General features: G+C 45.5%; 1 protein-coding gene and 1 pseudogene across 4 annotated transcripts in view; one reads left to right on the top strand and one right to left on the bottom strand.

Moving 5' to 3' along the window:
- SPTLC1 (serine palmitoyltransferase long chain base subunit 1) overlaps positions 1-19,545 on the bottom strand; it is an 87,553-nt gene extending 68,008 nt beyond the window's left edge. The window contains exons 1-4 of one of the 3 annotated variants that reach the window (XR_013960713.1): positions 19,420-19,532; positions 16,921-17,028; positions 14,175-14,269; positions 708-801 (exon numbers count right to left, since the gene is read on the bottom strand). Coding sequence is in view for 1 of the 3 variants with exons in the window: in XM_080670701.1 (XP_080526827.1) it covers positions 708-801; positions 14,175-14,269; positions 16,921-17,028; positions 19,420-19,476 (354 nt within the window). In the remaining 2 variants the exon portion in view is untranslated. Of the gene's footprint in view, positions 1-707; positions 802-14,174; positions 14,270-16,920; positions 17,029-19,128 lie in introns of all 3 variants that reach the window. The other 2 variants (XM_080670701.1, XM_080670702.1) reach the window with 2 other exon arrangements.
- LOC308249540 lies at positions 2,082-4,405 on the top strand (annotated as a pseudogene). Its single transcript has 2 exons — positions 2,082-2,125; positions 2,924-4,405. The product of its transcript is annotated as an uncharacterized misc_RNA (transcript).
- Positions 19,546-19,849: the final 304 nt, after the last annotated feature.

The raw sequence follows: 19,849 nt of genomic DNA, 5'->3' as shown, positions 1-19,849 counted from the left end.
GAGGAAAGAAAGAGTTCAAAACTGTCATTTCCTAGTCTTTAACCCATAACTTCTCCCTCCCTCCCCCTTTTCCTTCCTTTCTTAGAACTATGACATCCTAACAATAGGATACAATGAAAAGCAGACATAAAGATTTAAGGACAGCCTTAGCTGTTTTGGCTCAGTGGATAGAGCGTCAGCCCGCAGACTGAAGGGTCCCAGGTTTGATTCCAGTTAAGGGCACATGCTAGGTTGCGGGCTCGATCCCCACAGGGGGTGTGCAGGAGGCAGCCGATCAATGATTCTCTCTCATCATTGATGTTTCTATCTCTCTCTCCCTCTCAGAAATCAATAAAAAAATATTTTTAAAAAGATTTAAGGATATAACTTAAAACAGACATGTTCTATTAACTCAAATATCAAATCCCAGTTAATTCAATGTGTTTATACTTTTTGGCATTTGTGGATATAACTCTGGGCTCAAAAATATTTACTGGCTGACAATCCTAACAGGAACTAGAGCCATTTCCTAAACACATCTCCAACCATCACCAGGTCTGGCTCGGACAACACTAAGCCACAACAGACACTCCTGCCCCCCTCTCTGAAATCCAGGTCACAGCTCTTCCGGAAAAGAGTAATGGCAGACACTCACAGAGCCCTGATTTTATGTCCAGTTTCTCAAGTCAGTCATGCTATCTTTTCACTTCAGCATGGGTGCTACTTACCTTCACTCTAGGGTTACCCAACAATCCAAGAAAATTAAAGGAGGCAAAGTTTATACATTCTTTTCCATTCACCACGATGCTATGGCTTGGAGGGCTGGGGAAGAGAGATGAGAATGGTTTACTCAGCCGACATCTTTACAGCACACACGCTCCCACACTACCGTGGCAGCAGACAGGACACAGTGTTGTTACTCTACACTACTTGTGCACCGGTCTTCCAGCGCCTGTACTGTTTATTTTTAAAAAGTAAAATTAGACAATGGTATATTAAAATCAGGTACTTGGCTAGTAATTCTTAACAGGCTACCCTGTACACTTCAGTTAAGAAGCTAGAATTTCAAAATGGATAGATGGCAAATTTTTGTTTTGATTTTACAATTCACTTAAGAAAGAATAGCTAGCCCTGGCTGGCTGCTCAGTGGTTAGAGAGCTGGCTTATGGACCGAAGGGTCAAGGGTTCAATTCCCATTCAAGGGAACGTATCTTAGTTGCAGGCTCCCTAGCCCCAATAGAGGTGCATGTGGGAGGCAACCAATGGATGTGTCTCTTTCACAACACTCTCTCTATCTCTCTCTCTCTCTCTCTCTCTCTCTGCCTCCTCTCCCTCCCTTCCACTCTCTTTAGAAATCAATGGAAAAAATATCCTCAGGTGAGGATTAAAAAAAAAGAAGAAGAATAGCTAAATAAGTACCTCAGACTCAACCACTGAGCCACAGCGGCTGGGATGGATATCCTATATAATAAAGAGATAATATGCAAATTGACCATCATGCCCTCGCACAAGATGGCCATCCCATGTGGTCACAAGCTGGCCACCAGAAGATGGATGGCAGGGGAGGGCAGTTGGGGCGACCGGGCTGGCAGGGGAGGGCAGTTGGGGGCGACCGGGCCGGCAGGGGAGGGCAGTTGGGGGCGACCGGGCCGGCAGGAGAGCAGTTAGGCGTCAATCAGGCTGGCAGGGGAATGGTTAGGGGGTGATCAGGCTGGCAGGCAGAAGCGGTTAGGGGTAATCAGGTAGGCAGGCAGGCAAGCGGTTGGGAGCCAGCAGTCCCAGATTGTGAGAGGGATGTCCGACTGCCGGTTTAGGCCCGATCCCACAGGGCCTAAACCGGCAGTTGGACATCCTCCAAGGGGTCCCAGACTGGAGATGGTGCAGGCTGGGCTGAGGGACCCCCGCCCAGTGCACAAATTTCATGCACCAGGCCACTAGTATATATATGTTAAAGCAGCAGTCACCAACCAGTGGTCCGAGAGGTCCAAAACATTGGAGACCGTTGTATTAAAGGAAACAGAGTGGCCAGCGCCACACGAGCATGCATCTGAGTGTGGCTAGGACAGGACAAGTCCTTTGCTGACAAACACTAGCTGTAGGCCATGCTTCAGAAACCAAGCTACAGGTCACAAGCAACTAACCGGTTGTAAGACCAAATTGAGTCAGTCACAATCAACCTATTTTAACTCAAGGAAACCTTGGAATAGAATGGAATGGGACTACCACAGCAAGGGAAATGACTGCCTGAAACTTCTTTCAGTTACACATCTGCACTGGTCTACATGCTGGGCTGCTCTAGAAAATGCACTAGGGCCAAAAAAGACTGAGAAACTGCTCTCATTGGTTGTATCAACAGAACTGGTTTTCTATGAGAAAGATAACAAAGATGCTGGGAAACCAGAGGAGGAAATGACAACTTCAAGTAAATTCACAAAAGCAGATAAAAATTCAGTCATCTGCCCTGTGGCTACTGATAGCTTCAGAAACTTGTGGACATTATCTGGGCTTGTAAGCCTCAGTTTCTTCATCTGTAAAATGGGGAGAGAACCTTTTTCTCAAGGTAACTGTCATTATAAAAGTGCCACAGCTCCTGGTCGGGGGCAGCCGCGGGGTGGGCGGGCGGGTGAGGGAGCGAGACCCGTTGCCGCCTCCCAGAACGAGCACTGCTGGAGCGGCTCGCGCAGTCCCGGGGCGCTCTTCCCGGCAGCTCCCAGAGGTGGGCACAAGCCGGAGGTTAGACGCAGGGAGAAATGGGCAGGCGCCTTCCCAGCCCCAGCCTGGCATTCCTGGACAGTGGCAGCTGCGCCCGGGTAGCCAGGTCCCTGAGCTCTGGAGCCGAGGCTGTGGGATCCGAAGGAAGGCAGCCCTTGTGCAGATGGTCTGTCACAGGAAGCCAAGCCAACTAGGGCCTTGCAAGCCGCTCCCTCGGGCTCTGCCACCTCAGGGCCGTAGGTAGCCCCCGGGCAAGTCCGGGAGTGGCTAAAGCTAGGAAGAGGTACCATGAAGTGCACAAGCTGTTCCCCAGCACCGCCTGGCCCTACCCTGGAGCCCGACCCCAACCAGGAGGACCCGTGGGCAGCGGTGAAGAGGGAGTGCCGCTGGCAGGCCTGGGTGGAGAAGCCAGTCACCTTGGAGGATGTGGGCGTGTCTGGACGCCCATCAGAGGGCCCTCTACCAGGACGTCATGTCCGAGATCTTCAAAACTCTGGTGTCTGTGGATTCTAGTTCTTACACCAAGGACACAAAAGCAGCCTGTTGTTCCCTTTCGGTGCAAGGGCCACACCAGGGACCTCAGCTCCTTCTCCCTTCCCACCCTGCAGCTAGAACCGCCCTGTCTATTCCAGATCTGGTCGCGAAGCTGGAACAAGAAGCGGAGGTGGAGAGCAGCCCTCCTTCACCCGCCTTGGGGAGGCCGCCCTGCAGGAGGCAAGGAGCAGCTCAGAGGCAGAGGCTCAGGCCCGTCCTCTTTCCCAGCTGGGCCGCTTGGGCGGGACCCCCATGCTCCCAGCGTCCGGGGCTGGGCCCCCTTTCCCCTGCCACGTCTGCAGCAAGTGCTTCAGCAAGCGCTCCAACCTCCATTACCACCAGTTTGTCCACAATCTGAAGGGGCCGAACAACTGCGGCCAGTGCGGGAAGTCCTTCTGGAGCCCCAAGACCCTGGGCTACCACCAGTGCATGCACCTCGGGGAGAGGCCCTTCGGCCGCGGCCTCTGCGACAAGACCTACTGCAACGCCTAGGGCCTGAGCCACCACCGCCGCGTGCACCTGGGCTACCGGCCCCACTGATGCCCGCGCTGTGGCAAGAGCTTCCGCGACCAGTCCGAGTTCAAGCGCCACCAGCGGACACACGTGGCCCCGGGGCCAGCGGGGGAGCCACAAGCCAGCGGCCGGGGCCCAGGAAGCCGCGTAGAGCCGAGGGCCGGGCCCTGCAGCTGGGCCATGGCCGCCCGCAGGCAGGAGCCCGGTGCGCGTGGTGAGAGCTCAGGCCCCCACAGCCACAGCCCCAGCGCCGGGACCCCGCGGCCCGAGCACCAGGCCCCGGGCTTCCCAGCCAGAGCCACCGGGACGCAGGGCCTCACCCTGCCCTCCCGGCCCCCTTGCCCTCGGCGCGCAGGCCTCTCGCGCCCGGCACCAGGAGGCCCACCGCTGCCGCTGCTGCGGCCAGTCCTTCCGCTGGCCCTCGGGGCTGCTCCGCCACCAGCAGGCCCACGGGGAGCAGGGATACCGCTGCCCTGTCTGCGACCTCTGCTGTGGGGAGAGGGAGGCCCTTGTGGGGCACTGGGGGAGCCACCGAGGCAAGGGGCTGTGCCGGGTGGTCCTGGGCCAGTGGCTGGGCCTCTCGCAGCGCCCCCCACCCCGTGGCCGGAAAGGCAGTGGGTCTCCGAGGAGCCGGACCCCCAGGAGGCGGCAGGAGAGGAAGGGATAAAGGATGCGGAGGAAAAGAAGCCACCGAGGCGGGGAGAGCCTTGGACACGAGTAAATGGCCCTGCTGATGGAGAAAAAAATAAAAATAATAAAAGTGCCACAGAGGTGCTCTCTAAATATTATCTTCCTTCTTCCCTATGGCTTCAAGGCTTCTTCTCTTTTCACCCGCTGGGATTGTGAATCCATCATGTTATATAGTTTGATCCTTCTCAGGGCTTAAATTTTCCCCAGTCCTCCCTAGTGTGGAGGTTTTGGCACTCACAAAAAGATGAGAAAACAAAACACTATAGACAAGCCTGTAGTAATAGTTGCTGCTGTGAAAGTCAAGGCCATTCCACAAAAACCGTGCCACGGAGAAATCAAACTATCAAGAACGAGCACACCCAAAGCCCTGAGCACAGGCAAGCGGCAGCACGACACCAGGGCGAGGGGACCTGGTTTTCGTCCAGCACCTGGACAAGGAGGGAAAACAGCTTCCAGTGAGCAACAGGGGGCTCACACCCGTGCCCTATGCAGGGACCAGACACAGCGATCCTGGAGAGCAAGACCCTTCAGGGCCACCTTGCAGAAGTAAGTAAACTCAATCTAGAAAGACAGCTCCACAGTCAAGGCCTCAGAGAATGGGAGGAAGGAAAAGAAAACCTTCCCACCCAAAACCACAGCCTCACCGTTAGGTTACCTGGATGAACGAAGGTCCATAAATGGCTCAGTGAACTTAGAAACAGGGAGAAGGGTGCTCTACCCGAGAGAAACAACCATTACAGACTCCAGCAACATCAGGTTTGGCACTGGTGAGAATAGACAACTAGACCAGTGAGTGAATCTGGAACTCAAGAGAGCTGTGTATACGTGAGTACCTGGCAAACGATAGCATCTGCCCCACAAATGACTAAGTTACACATAGATATTTCTCTATGGAAAAAAATAAAGTTGTATAATCAGGTACAAAGGTGAATTCCAGACATGTCACTAACCAAAAAGAAATTTCAAAAAAGAGAATGAAAGAAAACGTAGAAGAATGTCTTTGTGACCTTGGAGTAGGAAATTATCTCTGAAGCAAGTCTCAAAATATGCAAACCATGAAGCCAAAAGGGATGAAACTGATCAAGTCAAAATTAAGACTTTTGGTTCAATAAAGACACCAAAGATGAAGTTAACAGGTGTGTAATAAAGAGATTGATTGTATTTCACTGAATCTAAGAGGGCACCAACTGTCTTTTATCGGCCACTACAGAGGAAAACACTGCCGATTGGAAGGTCAGGATGTTTGCTTGTCATCTAGAATTTTTTAGACTATATTTAATGAAAAGATCTGTTGGGCACTCTAGACAGACTTTTGTTACACTCTTTTGAACTTATGAAAAGGAAAATACTAGCAATTAAATTCGTCAGGACATTCCTAACCTCTTTGCCCAAGTTCTGACTGTCTGCTCTCCTCTGCTAAGCCACGGACCCTGTGGCCATTCACGCTATTCTGCTGCCTGCCACCAAATACCCAGGCACTGCTTCACAGGTGTTCCCCTACTATCTGACAAGCTGGTGTCACTGATTCTCTACATTTTAATGCTGGAACTTTCCTATGAACTAAACCCCTCGTTTCATCTTTTGCCAACTGAACCATGTTTCTAGAAAGTAAGCTGCTATTACCCAAAGGCAGCAGAAGTCTGACAAAGGGACACTCAGAACCTTAGTTGCAGTAGCCTCTGTTCATCTACTTGAAGTGGTTTGGCCCTTTCTCCTGCCATCAGCTGATTTACTTACCAGCGCTGACCATAACTCAACTGCAGTGCTGGCAGTAAACACAGTCAGGACCTAGTTCACTGGTACACAGGCAGTGACAGCCCCCCGCCCCAGCCCCCTTGGCTGACAATGACTTGCAGCTGCTGTATGATTCACCCCCAATTCAGAGATCTTAAAATAGAAGGAAAAAAAAAAGTGCATTTTATAATCAGTGAAATAAAATGCCACATCAAAACTGACCAAAGCCTGGTTGGTGTGGCTCAGTGATTGTCAACCCATGAACCAAGAGGTCACCAGTTCAATTCCCGGTCAGGGTACATGCCTGGGTTGCGGGTTCCATCCCAGTGGAGGGCATGCAGGAGGCAGCCGATCGGTGATGTTTCTCTCTCTCTCTCTCTCCTTCCCTCTCTCTCTCTCAAATCAATAAAAACATATTTTAAAAAAACTGACTAAGGATTAGAATCCACACAGTTTATGGGACTCTTGTTAATCAAAAGACATACTGGAGATTAGCAGAAAGATGTAAAAGGTATCAAGAGGCATTCATAGAAAAGCAAAACTCCAGCAGCTGGTAAATACTCAAAGGCTCAAATAATCAGAGAAATGCAAAATAAACCAATGCAACCAACCCAGGTGGTGAGGAAACTGAATCCCCATAGACTAACACAGCGGAGCGTCCATGGGCCGATCACAATGGAGGGATCAAACAGGTCTGCAAGGGGACATTAACACAGGCTTTTTTTTATAGCATCTTTCTCCCCAAGATGGCATTTTAGAACTCAGTTACCATACACAACAGAAGATGCAACAGTCAGAAGAAATGACAAGAAGGACCCCGGCACCCCCACCTCTGTATGCCTTGCTTCCCTATTTCCTCAGACCACGCAATGCCAGCAAATGCTGTATTACCAATGTGCTCAGCACATTCCTTAAACATAGTAGGCATTTGTTGAAAAATGTTGAGCAGAAATCTTGCAAAAAGTCAGAATACAGCCCTAGCCACTTTGGCTCAGTGGATAGAGCATCAGCCCTCAGACTGAAGGGTCCCACCTGGGTTTGATTCCAGTCAAGGGCATGTACCTTGGTCGCAAGTTCCCCAGCCCTAGTCGGGGTGCATGCAGGAGGCAACCAATCGATGTGTCCCTCTCACATCCATGTTTCTCTCCATCTCTCCCCCTCCCTTCCACTCTCTCTAAAAGTCAGTGGAAAAATATCCTCAGGTGAGGATTAACAAAAAACAAAATAAAATGTCAGAATAGTCTGGAGCACAAAACTAAAAACATACATTCATAAGACATTAAGAATGTGTTTTAAGGAGAGGATCCAAGATGGCAGCGTAGGTAAACACCTAAACTGCTGCCTCGCACAACAATTTCAAAACTACAACTAAAAGACAAAACGTCTATCACCCAGAACCACAGGAAAGCTGGCTGAGTGGAAGTTCTACAACTAGAAGGAAAGAGAAAAGAGCATTGAGAGGTGCACAAGTGCTGAAAAGCTGAGGTATGGAGGCGGGTGAATCGGGCTGGTGACAGGCGACTGGGAGCGTTGCTTTTTTCAACCCGAAGGGACACAAGCTCCCGATTACTCCAAACTCCAGTTTCTGGGGAGACATGGGGGACCCAAACTCCTATGGGGAGAAGCTGGACTGTTTGCCCTGGGGTCGGAAAGTGAGGGTGGCTTGCTTGCAGGGCTGCGCGCAGGAATAATTGTTTACTGTGCTGGGGCGTGGGACGCGGGGACATGGTGGGAGACACAGAGCCGGCTAACTGGCAGCCATCCCTGTTTGCCACGCCCTAGCCTAGTCACGCCCTGAGACCCCGCCCCGCCCCGCCCCATCTACAAACCCACCAAAGCTCCAAGCAGCGGCTTTAGCATATGAATGACCTGCCCTATCACAACTTAACCTAGCAAACTTGCAGCCCAGGTCAGACAGCTCCAAAACCTCCAAACCCCAAGCAAAGAGGAGAAAACTGTAGTTCTCGCTGTAGCGCCTGCTGGGTGGCCTCAGACAGTAGCTGACCTGCACCCCATTGGAGATCCAGAAGCCAGTGTACCTAGTGGTCAGTGTGAGACACCAGATTTTAACTCCTCACATCCATAAGTGACACATTCAAGAGGCAGACTCAGTGAGCACCGAAGCCCCACTGAAACAAGTCCTGCACCATAGGTGTGTCTCCAGCACAGCAGTTCTTCCATTATAGACACAGCGGGTCCTCACAGCCAATTGGCCTGGAGGTCAATTCCTCCCAGTGTACCAACAGCAATCAAGGCTTAACTACACCAAGACTTTGCACTCAGCCCACAAAGGGGTGTACCAAAGGCGTCCACCTCAGGTGACTGGGGAGGCTGAGCTACTGGCCCCTATAGGTCACCTACCACACAAAGCCACTCCATCAATACAAGCAGCAAAATGCGGAGACAAAGAAACATGTCACGAATGAAAGAAATGGAGGAAAGCAAACTACTGGACGACATAGAGTTCAGAACCACATTTATAAGGTTACTCAAGAATCTTCTAAAAACCTCTGAGGAACTTAGTGAGACCTTTAAGGATCTTAATGAGAATGCCAAAAAATGGAAAAGGACCAGTCAGAAATTAAGCATATACTGTCTGAAATAAAGAATATACAGAAACTCAACTGTAGATCAACGTACCCCAAGAATCAAACCAAAGATCTGAAATATGAGGAAACAAAAAACACCCAACCAGAAAAACAAAAAGAAAAAAGAATCCAAAAATATGAAGATAGTGTAAGGAGCCTCTGGGACAACTTTAAGCGTACCAACATCCGAATTTTTGGGGTGCCAGAAGAAGACAGAGAGCAAATTATTGAAAACCTATTAGAAGAAATAATGACAGAAAACTTTCCCTACCTGGTGAAAGAAATAGACTTACAAGTTCAGGAAGCACACAGAACCCCATACAAGAGGAATCCAAAGAGGACCACACCAAGACACATCATAATTAAAACGCCAAGGGCAAAAGACAAAGAGAGAATCTTGAAAGCAGCAAGAGAAAAACGGTTAGTTACCTACAAGGGAGCACCCATATGACTGTCAGCTGATTTCTCGGCAGAAACTATGCAGGCCAGAAGGGAGTGGCAAGAAATATTCAAAGTGATGAACAGCAAGAACCTACAACCAAGATTACTCTACCCAGCAAAGCTATCATTCAGAGTTGAAGGTCAGATAAAGAGCTTCACAGACAAGAAAAAGCTAAAGGAGTTCATCACCACCAAACCAGGATTACATGAAATGCTGAAGGGTATTCTTTAAGAAGAGGAAGAAGAAGAAAAAGGTAAAGATAAAAATTATGAACAACAAAATGACATCAAATACATACCTACCAACAAGTGAATCTAAAAATCAAGTGAATAAAAAATCTGAAGAACAGAATGGACTGGTGAATATAATAGAATCAGGGCATAGAAAGGGAGTGGACTGACAATTCTCAGGGGGAAGGGGGTGTGAGGGGTGCGGGAAGAGATTGGACAAAAATCTTACACCTATGGATGAAGACAGTGGCGGGGGGTAAGGGCATGGGGTGGGGTGGGGAATCAGGTGGAGGGGAGCTATGTGGGAAAAAAAGAGGAACACCTGTAATAATCTGAACAATAAAGATTTATTATTAAACGTCAAAACAAAAAAAACACACAAAAAAATGTGTTTTAAACCAACAATATAAATATAAAATGTATCATTTTAATACCACAGAAATGTGTCACACCAAAATGCTGACAGAAAGCGTGATAAAGTATTACAGTGGGGTCTTAGTGAAGAGGAGAGTGGAGGCAGACACCAGGGACAGAGGAAGTAGAGAACGAAGCAAACAAGACCACTGCCTCAGGTGGGTGCTGACAAGAGTGGAGCTGAGCAAAGGGGTAACTTACGCCTGTGTCTCCAAGAAAGGCATGCCATGGAGAAAACAAACCAGAAGTAAACCTCTGGAGAATGAGTGAGGAAGAAGGAGACACATAATGCTCGTAGTGGAGACATGAGCCCCACAAATGTGTCATTCTCTATCCTACATAACAAAACCCTAATATGCAAATCCATCGAATGGTGGAACGACCAGTCGCTATGGTGCACACTGGCCACCAGGGGGCAGACACTCAACATAGAAGCTGCCCTCTGGTGGTCAGTGCACTCCCACAGGGGAAGCACCACTCAGCCAGAAGCTGGGCTCACCGCTGGTGAGTGCAGCGGCAGAGCCTCTCCCACCTCAGCAGCAGCACTAAAGACTCCTCGGGGAATGTCTGACTGCCAGCACATGGACATCCCCTGAGGGGTCCCGGACTGCAAGAGGGCGCAGGCCAGGCTGTGGGAACGCCCTCCCCCCCGCCCCCCGTCCCGTGCACGAATGTTGTGCACTGGGCCTCTAGTGTATGTATAATAAAGTGTTATGAATACATTTTTTATATATGTGCCCAGAAGAAACCTACAAACTACTCATGCCAAAACATTTGAAAACTCAAGAAATGGACAATGACTAAATGATGGTAAGCAAAACTTAAGAAGGAAACCTGAATAGCTTTACAAAGTCTTTGAAGACAATGAAATCGATTAAAAATCTGTGCTTAACAGAAGTACATACGTATGAAATTCATACTGTTGCTAGGAAAATGATAAGACTAACATATATCTTTGATACCAAAACTGGACCAGCACAGTAAGGGAAAAGAAGATAAGAGACTAAACTCATTTGTCAACATAGACATTAAAAATCCCAAATATTAGCAAAACAAATCCTGCAGTTTATAAAAACCACAGTCATCCTTAAATAGGATTTATTCTAGGAATGTAAGGATTACTTCCTAATAGAAAAACCTATCCACTCACAGAAATGCCTACAAAAGTCTAAAATACTTGACCTTACCAAGAGCAGGCAAAGGCGATGACAGTAACAAAATGTGGGAAACTAGAGAGCAGATGGGTAAGTTGTATTTGGTAAAACAAAGAGACCAGACAGAAAGCTAAGGGTGCGAAAGCTGAGCATGAGTGTGCTGGCAGGGAAAAGCCTGCAGCAGACCTGAAAATGCTCCCAGGCTGGGGACAGAGCTTCCTGGGAGAGGGGAGAACAGGTGGGGGACTCAGGAGCCCAGCTTGGAACCCTTCATAAGGAGTCATTTCCTTAGGTCCCCTTCTGGTCCTGCAGGAAGGCAGGAGATTTACTCTGGAAATGCTGAATATAAACTAAAATTCCTAAGGACCAGTGAGGGGACAGTGCCACTCTGAAAACAGAAATCAGTATAAATTTACCAAAATAAAAATGGGACACTGAGCCCTCCTCCATCCTCCAACTCAGCTCCCAGAGGGCTGGAAATCAGGCTTATAAAGGGCACCCCCTAAGACCACCCCACCCCCATCCCAACACACGGGAGTACTCCTTTGTGGTGAAATTCAAAGAGATGAAAAGCAGAAAATACTGAATCTGGAATCCCCTCAAATAAATGGACAGGTCCTTGTCTGATTATCCTAAATTGAAATTGATGCCCACTATCAGTCAGGAAGCCCAGCCCATTGACACAGGGCTTCGAATTAGCATTTCAGTGTCTCAGTCTTAAAAATGGATTTTCATCAGAGTACCAAGACAATTCAATAGGGAAAGAATAGTCTTTTCAACAAATGGTGCTGGGACAACTGGGTATACACATGTAAAAGAATGGAGATGAATCCCTACCTCACAGCATTATAAAAATTAACTCAAAATAAATCACTGACCTAATTTAAGAGCAGAAACTATAAACTCTTAAAAAACGCAAAGGAGTAAATCTTCATAATGTTGGACGGGGCAAAGATTTTTAGATATAACACAAAAGCACAAGCAGCAAGAGTATAAAGAGATAAACTGGACTTCATTAAAATAAAAAACATTTGTCGGGCCGGTGTGGCCCAGTGGTTGACCGTCGACCTATGAATCAGGAGGTCACGATTCGATTCCTGGTCAGGGCACATTCCTGGGTTGCAGGCTTGAATCCCAGTAGGAGGCAGCCAATCAATGATTCTCTTTTATCATTGATGTTTCTATCTCTCTCTCCCTCTCCCTTCCTCTCTGAAATCAATAAAAATATATCTTTAAAAAATTAAAAACATTTGTGCTTCAAAGTACACTAGAAGAGAATAGATACAAAAACCTAGAGAATGGGACAAAAATTTTACAAGTCATATATCTGATAAGGGCCTAGTATCCCAAATATATAAAGAACTCTTACAACTCAATGATAAAAAGACTAATAACTGAGTAGACTATTCCCCAAAGAAGATACATGAAAATGGCCAATAACCACATGAAAAGACACTCAATAACATTAGCCATTTGGTATACTACTTCCCACCTACTAGGAAGGCTATAATTAAAAAGACAGAAAATAAGGGTTGGCCAGGATGTGGAGAAAGTGGAGTTCTCATATACTACCGATGGGATGTAAAATGATTCAGCCAGTTTGGAAAACAGTTTGGTGGTTTCTCAAAATGAGTTCCTATATGATTAACAATTCCACTCTTAGGTATATACCCAAGAGAAATGAAACATGTCCACATAAAAATGTATACACAAATATTTGAACATAAATATATATATTTATATGTATTTTCTTTTTTCATGTACTCCCAAGTGGAAACAACCCTAATGTCCACCAACTGAAGAATGTGTAAACACCATGTGATCTATCCAGAGTGGGATGTTCTCTATCCATAAAAATGAATGAAACACTGACACATGCTACAACATGGATGAGCCTTGAAAATATTAGGCTCCAGGAAAGAAGGCAGATACAAAAGGCCACATACTGAATGATTCCTTTGATATGAAATGCCCAGAATAGGCAAATCCACAGAGAAAGTAAATTAGTAGTTGCCAGGGGCTGAGGAGTAGAGGGAATGGGGAATAACTGCTAATGGGTGTGGAATTTCTTTTTGGGGTGATGAAAATTCTGAAGTTGGATGGTGGCAATAGTTGCACAACTCTGTGAATATACTAAAACCCATTTAATGGTGTACCTTAAAAGGGTGAATTTAATGGTATATGGATATTGCAATAAGGCTGTTACTAAAATTAAAAAAATTATCCAAGTTAAGTAAATCACTTACTCTTGTGTCAACTCAGTATTGAATGTAAAGAGGTATTGCATAAGTTGAAAACTCTAAACTTATCAATAACAAAATATCATGTTGTTTTGTGCATGGTTTTTGAAGACTATATTATGCTATTAATTACAATGAAACATTCTGCATATTGAAAATAAAAAAGATGATAAGGATCACCAGATATTGAGAAAGTACCTAAGCGTGCAATAAAAACACATAAAACAATCATTCTAATGTAAAAGATAGTGGTGATATTGTGTGGGAGGCAAGTGTAAGTGATATATGGGAAAGTTTCTTTAGCTATATTTGTAATGGTTTCTTTCTTTTTAAAAATAGATTTCAAGATAGCAAAATGCCTATTAATTCTGGATGATTAATACATATGTGTCTATATTTTTAAAATAATTTAGAAAAGCACATACAAAAAGCAAAGATAACCAACAGAAGAATAATAAAAACAGATCAGACACTGGAAGCAAGAAGAGAGGTAGGATAAGTGAGCTGAAGTTTCATAATTCATACTGTGAGTCCATAGGTGTTTTCCACCGTTAATCAAGTAGTAGTAGTGTCAGCATACTGTTAATAGCTTATATGGAGGAAACCTGCAACAGACCTAAAATCAGAAACAAACCAGGTGGGAAGAATGGAGTGCTGCTTTTCATTTTAAGTGTGTCTGACCACTTTACATATTATCATGTGCATGTATTACTTTGAAAAATACATTTTTTTTTAGAAAAAGGGACAAACTGTAATGCCCAAATTGGAGACTACAAAAAATGCCAAAACCATTCCTAAAGAAAGTTTTATATTGGGAATTAAAGCAGGTAGTTTCTGATCTGCAGACATTTCTAAATGTTTTATTTCAGGTAAAAAAGGAATAGCATTAAACTACTGTATACTTTGCTGAGCTTACCCACAGAAACAGTAGCAAAGTGATTTACCCTGAAACAATGTTGTAGTTGAGAGCAGGATGGTCTTTTGAGATAGGAGGAACAAGAGGTTCTGGTTGCCACTCTTCAATCAATTCTTCTTTTTCCTACAAGTGAAAAGGTGTTAAGACAGCACAATGCTAGTTACTGACAGTGACTCCAGCAGTACTGTTTGTTGTAATGGAACCATCATAATGAACACACTGCTAGAACCAGAGGTCTAGTTGTAGTTAGAAATGAAACAGAATCACTTTTGAGTTTTGGGCACTTAACCTCCTCACATCATAGGCGAAATACTTTTTTCCAAGTAGTTTTGTGGGTGACTGAAAAATTTAAGAAACTTTATTTCTATAGTCAAAATTTTCACCATGCAAAGTACAACTTATTCTGATTGTGGAACAAAAAGGAAGTATACAATACAAAGGTGAGAAGCATAATTTCTGCTAGGTCAGCTCAGCCTCTATCCCAAGACAAGACAGAAAGCCACACCAGAAGTGCTGATGGAGGTGGCCATCATGGGAAGGGATCAACCAGATCACCAAGCACTGTTCCTACAAGCCATCTGCAGGGATTCAGGTGTAGCTAAAATACAGAAAAAAAACTGTTGTAATTATTGTAATGGGATTTTGTTTGGAATTTCTCATAAAAAGCTACTTTATTCCTTGTATCTGTTACTTTATGCATTATAAGTATTTTGACTATTTTGTGTTTCTTATCCTTTTATGAATCAGAAAAAAAGGTAATTTTGAAAATGTGTCTGGATGTACAGAATGAGATGAGGCCCCTAAATTAACATGGTGGCCACGGCAATCCTTGCCTCGCAAATAGACCCTCTCCCAGTAGTTCTAGTCTCAAATTTCCAATAAATGCTTCTGTGCATTTTTCTCCTGTTAAGCAACTCCAGAGCAAGACCAAAAGCATATTCACCTGATTTTCAGGCACTCAAAAATACTGGCTGAATAAATCAACCAATAAATGTCTCATCTGTTTCTGCCAATGACCTCCTGGAAGAGAACAGCAGCCCAGTGTAGTACATGCCACGCACACTGTCCCCTTGCTGCGTGCAGAGATGTGAGAATGCACTCACCACGCCCTGCCATTCAGAGCCTCTGTAGGTCTATCCAACTGAGAAGGACACTTCTCACTCACAGCACTCAGTTTCTTCCTCCCACTGCTGGGAGGGTCCAATGTCAGTGATCACTAAATTTTGTTCTTGCTAAGTCTGCTTTCAGAGGATTTTTCTAAAACTACTAGAGGCCCGATGCACAAAATGCATGCAAGGGTAGGCCTTCCTTCCCCCAGCTGCCGGCATCGGCTTCCCTCTGGCACCCAGGACCCGGGCTTTCCACCGGCCACCGGCAGGCACCCAGGACCCGGGCTTCCCTCGCAGCCCCGGCTTTGTCAGGAAGGTCATCCGGAAGGACATCTAGTCTAATTAGCACATTACGCTTTTATTATTATAGATGTTTACCTATCGCTCTTTTTTAAAAAAAATGTATATATGTGTGGATTGATATGTTTAAACTAAAACTAAGAATATTTGGATTAATCAAACCCTTTAAAAAGTTGGGCTAGAAATCTGTTTCACGGCCACAAGAAGTTCCTAAATATCAAAGGGAAAAGCATAGGAAGGACTTCTGGCCTGCAGGGCCTAGTCTTACTGCAATGCTATAGAAAGAGTGTTCGTTCTGTGGCATGATAATCCCACAAAGTATTCATTAAGAGGGACGGAGGAAAGGGAGAGATCTGTGGTCAAGTTTAGGGTATTCCTCCAAATAGGGGTTCAAATATGCACCGGCATATTAAGGGTTACAATCATGCAATGAGACATCTCTTTATTCTGCTTTACCCAGACTGCCAGAACATTCTGCCCTAAAAACATATGCTGCATGTTCCCCAGGGGACAGTTTAATATGAATGATTAGGACAGCAGCAGCTGGTCAGGAAAACCAGGGCAGCAATTGCACATTGCTGTAGCAATTCCACCCCACTGCATTTCCTCCTGGGAGGCTCCAGGAAGTAGGGAAAGGCCCAGTGCTTCATCTTTGTGCTGCACTCAATGCTTCCTGTGAACCAAACTTTCAGAGACTTTTGTGGGAAAACATCTCTCCCAATCCCTGCCTCCCAAGCACCTGGCACAACAATCCAAGTGACAAAAACTATGCTGCAATCAAAACTGTTCTTCCTCCCTCACACTGAGGCAGAGTCACTAAGTGCTCCTACCCTGTCCCTCATACCAATGGACTGCATTGGCAGCACCTTAGTTCCTCTAGTGTAGGCACTTCTGCTTTCTAAGGTTCACCTGGCTTGGGCTTGAGCTGGGTCCCTTACCATACAGAACACATCAAAATTCAATGTGGGGTGGGGAGGTGGAGAGTGGGGGGTGAGGAGGATTCTTTCCAACTCAATTTTCTTTATGAAGACCACAGGGAAAACTTTCACAGACTTCAGAAACAGGGGGGCTTTTCCCGACAACTCATGTAACCCTGCATTTGGAAACGGCAAAATCCAGTAGCTACCTGTGCTTCCCTTTCCTCACCTACTCTTAAGGCTGCTGCTTGTGCCTAGTAAGTAAGGAAGTCTGTAACAGGCTACTCCTCTGGGTAGGCACCTGCCTTTCTCATAGTTTGCCTGTCCCGTATTCCATCTCCCTTGGTTTTCTTGCAGCACAGAAAACACTTTACCACAAATCCTTTCGGGAAAGATGTAGCAACTATCATCATACATCAGATAATAAAACAGAGATTTAATTTCTTACCTTGTCTGTAAGATCAGATCGCTCTTGCAATTTGTAAGTTTTAGAGAAAAGAAGTCTGATTATCCAGAGTATGAGAATTCCTTCTAAAATAAGATGGTAAGCAGGAGCCTAAGAGTGAATAAAAAGAGAAGTGAAATGAACACTTGTAAAACCTGCATATAAAATGTAATGCACCTGCAAATACTGCCTCCTATGACCTTTAACCTGTTACTTTTTAAAATTTACTTTCAAAGCTCCTTTCATTTCTACTCATTGCTTTTCCCATTTCTAATAGGCAATTTCCTCTACACATAAAAAAAATCTCTAGTATTATAGCTTTAAAATATCATTAGAAAAAAAACTCTTTAAAATAAATCTGACACAGAATCCCAACATGTCAAACAACATCAATTATGAGATCCTAGAGGTAATTTAAAGTTTTACCTGGGAAATGACTGTAACAAACATATCACAGCTTCACAAGCCTTCTTTAACCCCTTCTACCATGTGTGAGGTAACAAAATTATTTGGAAATCAGTTTCCACATTTCTGCACATCTTACTACATTTTTTTTTTGTATTCTTCTGATAGCCCCTTTAAATTCTCCTTCTAACATGCAGAATAAAAAAGACTTTATAAATGCTTGAAGGGATAGCAGGTCTTTTTTCTATTGTAGTTCCCCCAAAATTGTAGTATTTTCCATATCAACAGGCATAAAGATATCTTAATGAAATTATCCATGTCAGCCTTTTTTCAGGAAAAAGCTCAAGGTGACTTCTAACTGCTGTCCAACTAGACACACAAAGTGCATGTGGAAGAGTCCACATATCAACTAAACCCCAGGCAGTTACAGGGTGCTCTACTCCCATAGTTTGTCATTGGAAAATTTAAAAGAGGTATTTAGAAATGTAAACACAAATTATTTTCAAACATTAGAAAGACGTGATGATGAATCATCACAGTTTAAAAAAATCCAGAATGTGGAGATCAGAAAACTGCTGAAAAATTTGTTTGTAAATTTTCAGGTCAATGTACAAATAACTTTCAAATTATAGATTTTGGTACACATACACACACTATTATTTCTTTTTTGGGTGCACTACACAAGACTCCTCAAATTCTACATACCAAGTATACAGAAATTGGGAGCAAGAACAGAAATCTCTTTAAGATGATTTTTTAAAATATGCCAATCCCCCTTTAATATAATTCTCTTAAGAATAAGGACTCTAGTCTAAATATCCGTTTGGTTTCCTCAGTAATTGGATTCTAGTAGGCAAACATCTGCCCAAGTCACTAAACATCCCACTCCACAAAGAAAGAATACTAAGAAAAACTGAGATACTAATTGTCTAGTGAATTAATAAAATCCACAAGTGCAGCTTCCTTTCCTGGAAATGTTACATTCAGGGAGATTTCTCCCAAGTGTCACTCTTGGTCAGTTATGCAATTTTCAAGAAGAGAGCAAAAATAGAAAACAAAAATTATTCATTTATACAAAAATAAACATTAAATTTTAGTAGCTCTTATTTTACTATAATGAATCTGTTTTGTCATCAATTATGCCACATCTGCTGTCAACTGCTTTTCATCAAGGCCTGATAAGCCTTGCGATGGTAGACACCATCATCACCCATGCCACTAAGCAGTAATGTTAAGCTCCAAAAAATTGTCAAAGGAAAACTGAGATTCACTTTAAATGACTCTGAGCTCTACATGTTTGCCTGTTTGTTCAAGGCACTAGTCCCAGCGTCTTGATCTGTGCTGTCCAAAACCAGGGCCACGAAGTCACCAGGTAATTATTTAATGATACATCTAAATTAACTTAACAAATTTAGTTCCTCAGTCGCACTAGACACAGTTCAAGTGTCTAATGGCCACATATGGTTAGAAACAGAAGTTCTATTGGACACTGCGGTGAAGCTCGGTTAAATTTATGTCAAATGAACAAACATTCTCTAAGACTGACATTGTGATTTCACGTTATCTAACATATTTGAAATAGCTAGCCTTGTCTATTGACAAGAGAGAAAATGAGACGTATAAGAAAGAATGACAAACTACGTGCATTTCATATTCCTAAATCCTAAATCATTCGGCTTCTTTTCTAACCTCATGCCCCGATAAAAACAAACTTCAACTTATCACAATTCTCCCCCCTTTTTCCTGCTCCGCAGTCCCCAAGACCTGACTTCCCAGGGACCTTCCAGACTGCGCCCTTCCGCTTACCAGGAGCCAACTCGGGCCTCTGAGGACACCTCTCCCCCGGACTCCTCCCACGCCTTCCGGTCCTGCCCGGACAGGACCGAGAGGGCTCCGCGCCCTCGGAGCTCAAACCTAGGCACTCGGTTCCTCGCCTCTCTCCGCCGCTGGACCGTGTGCGCCCACGAGCCCTTCCAGCCCGGACGCCACGTTACGACGAGGCCGAGTCAGTCCCGCCCAGGCCTCTGACCACAAGCCCACACGCGTCGCCACTTCCCGGGCCGGGTGTGTCGCGGGCACTCGGACAGCCACGCTCACCTCGTAGAGCGCCTGTACCATCTCCACCAGGACCCACTGCTCCGCGGCGGTCGCCATCGTCAGCCGCTCGGGCTTCCTTCCGGAAGGCGGGTCTCAGGGACGTCAAACTGCGCGGCTCCGACTAGTGACGTTGAGAGTCTGGGGCGGGGCGGCCGAGGCTGGGCACCGCCCCTCCTGCGTGCGCACTGGGCGGCCGGGGTTGCTGAAGGAGAGGCCTGGACTCCGGTGGGCGGGCTTTAGGGTCTGGCAGCCGCGGGAAGGGGGAACCGCACGCTGCTTCTGGGGACCCGGGTTCCTATGCACCGCTTCGTGCCAGGCCCCTTGCTGGGCTGTCCGAGCGGAGGGATTAAATACACGGCCCTTGCCCTCGGCATGCATTTGAGTGCTAGGAGTGTTACTAATGTGATTGAAAACCATGATCTTTACTTTT

The sequence above is a fragment of the Plecotus auritus genome (assembly GCF_963455305.1).
Source record: "Plecotus auritus genome assembly, chromosome: 5".
NCBI classification, from domain to species: Eukaryota; Metazoa; Chordata; class Mammalia; order Chiroptera; family Vespertilionidae; genus Plecotus; species Plecotus auritus.
This window is presented reverse-complemented; position numbering and strand designations above follow the sequence as displayed.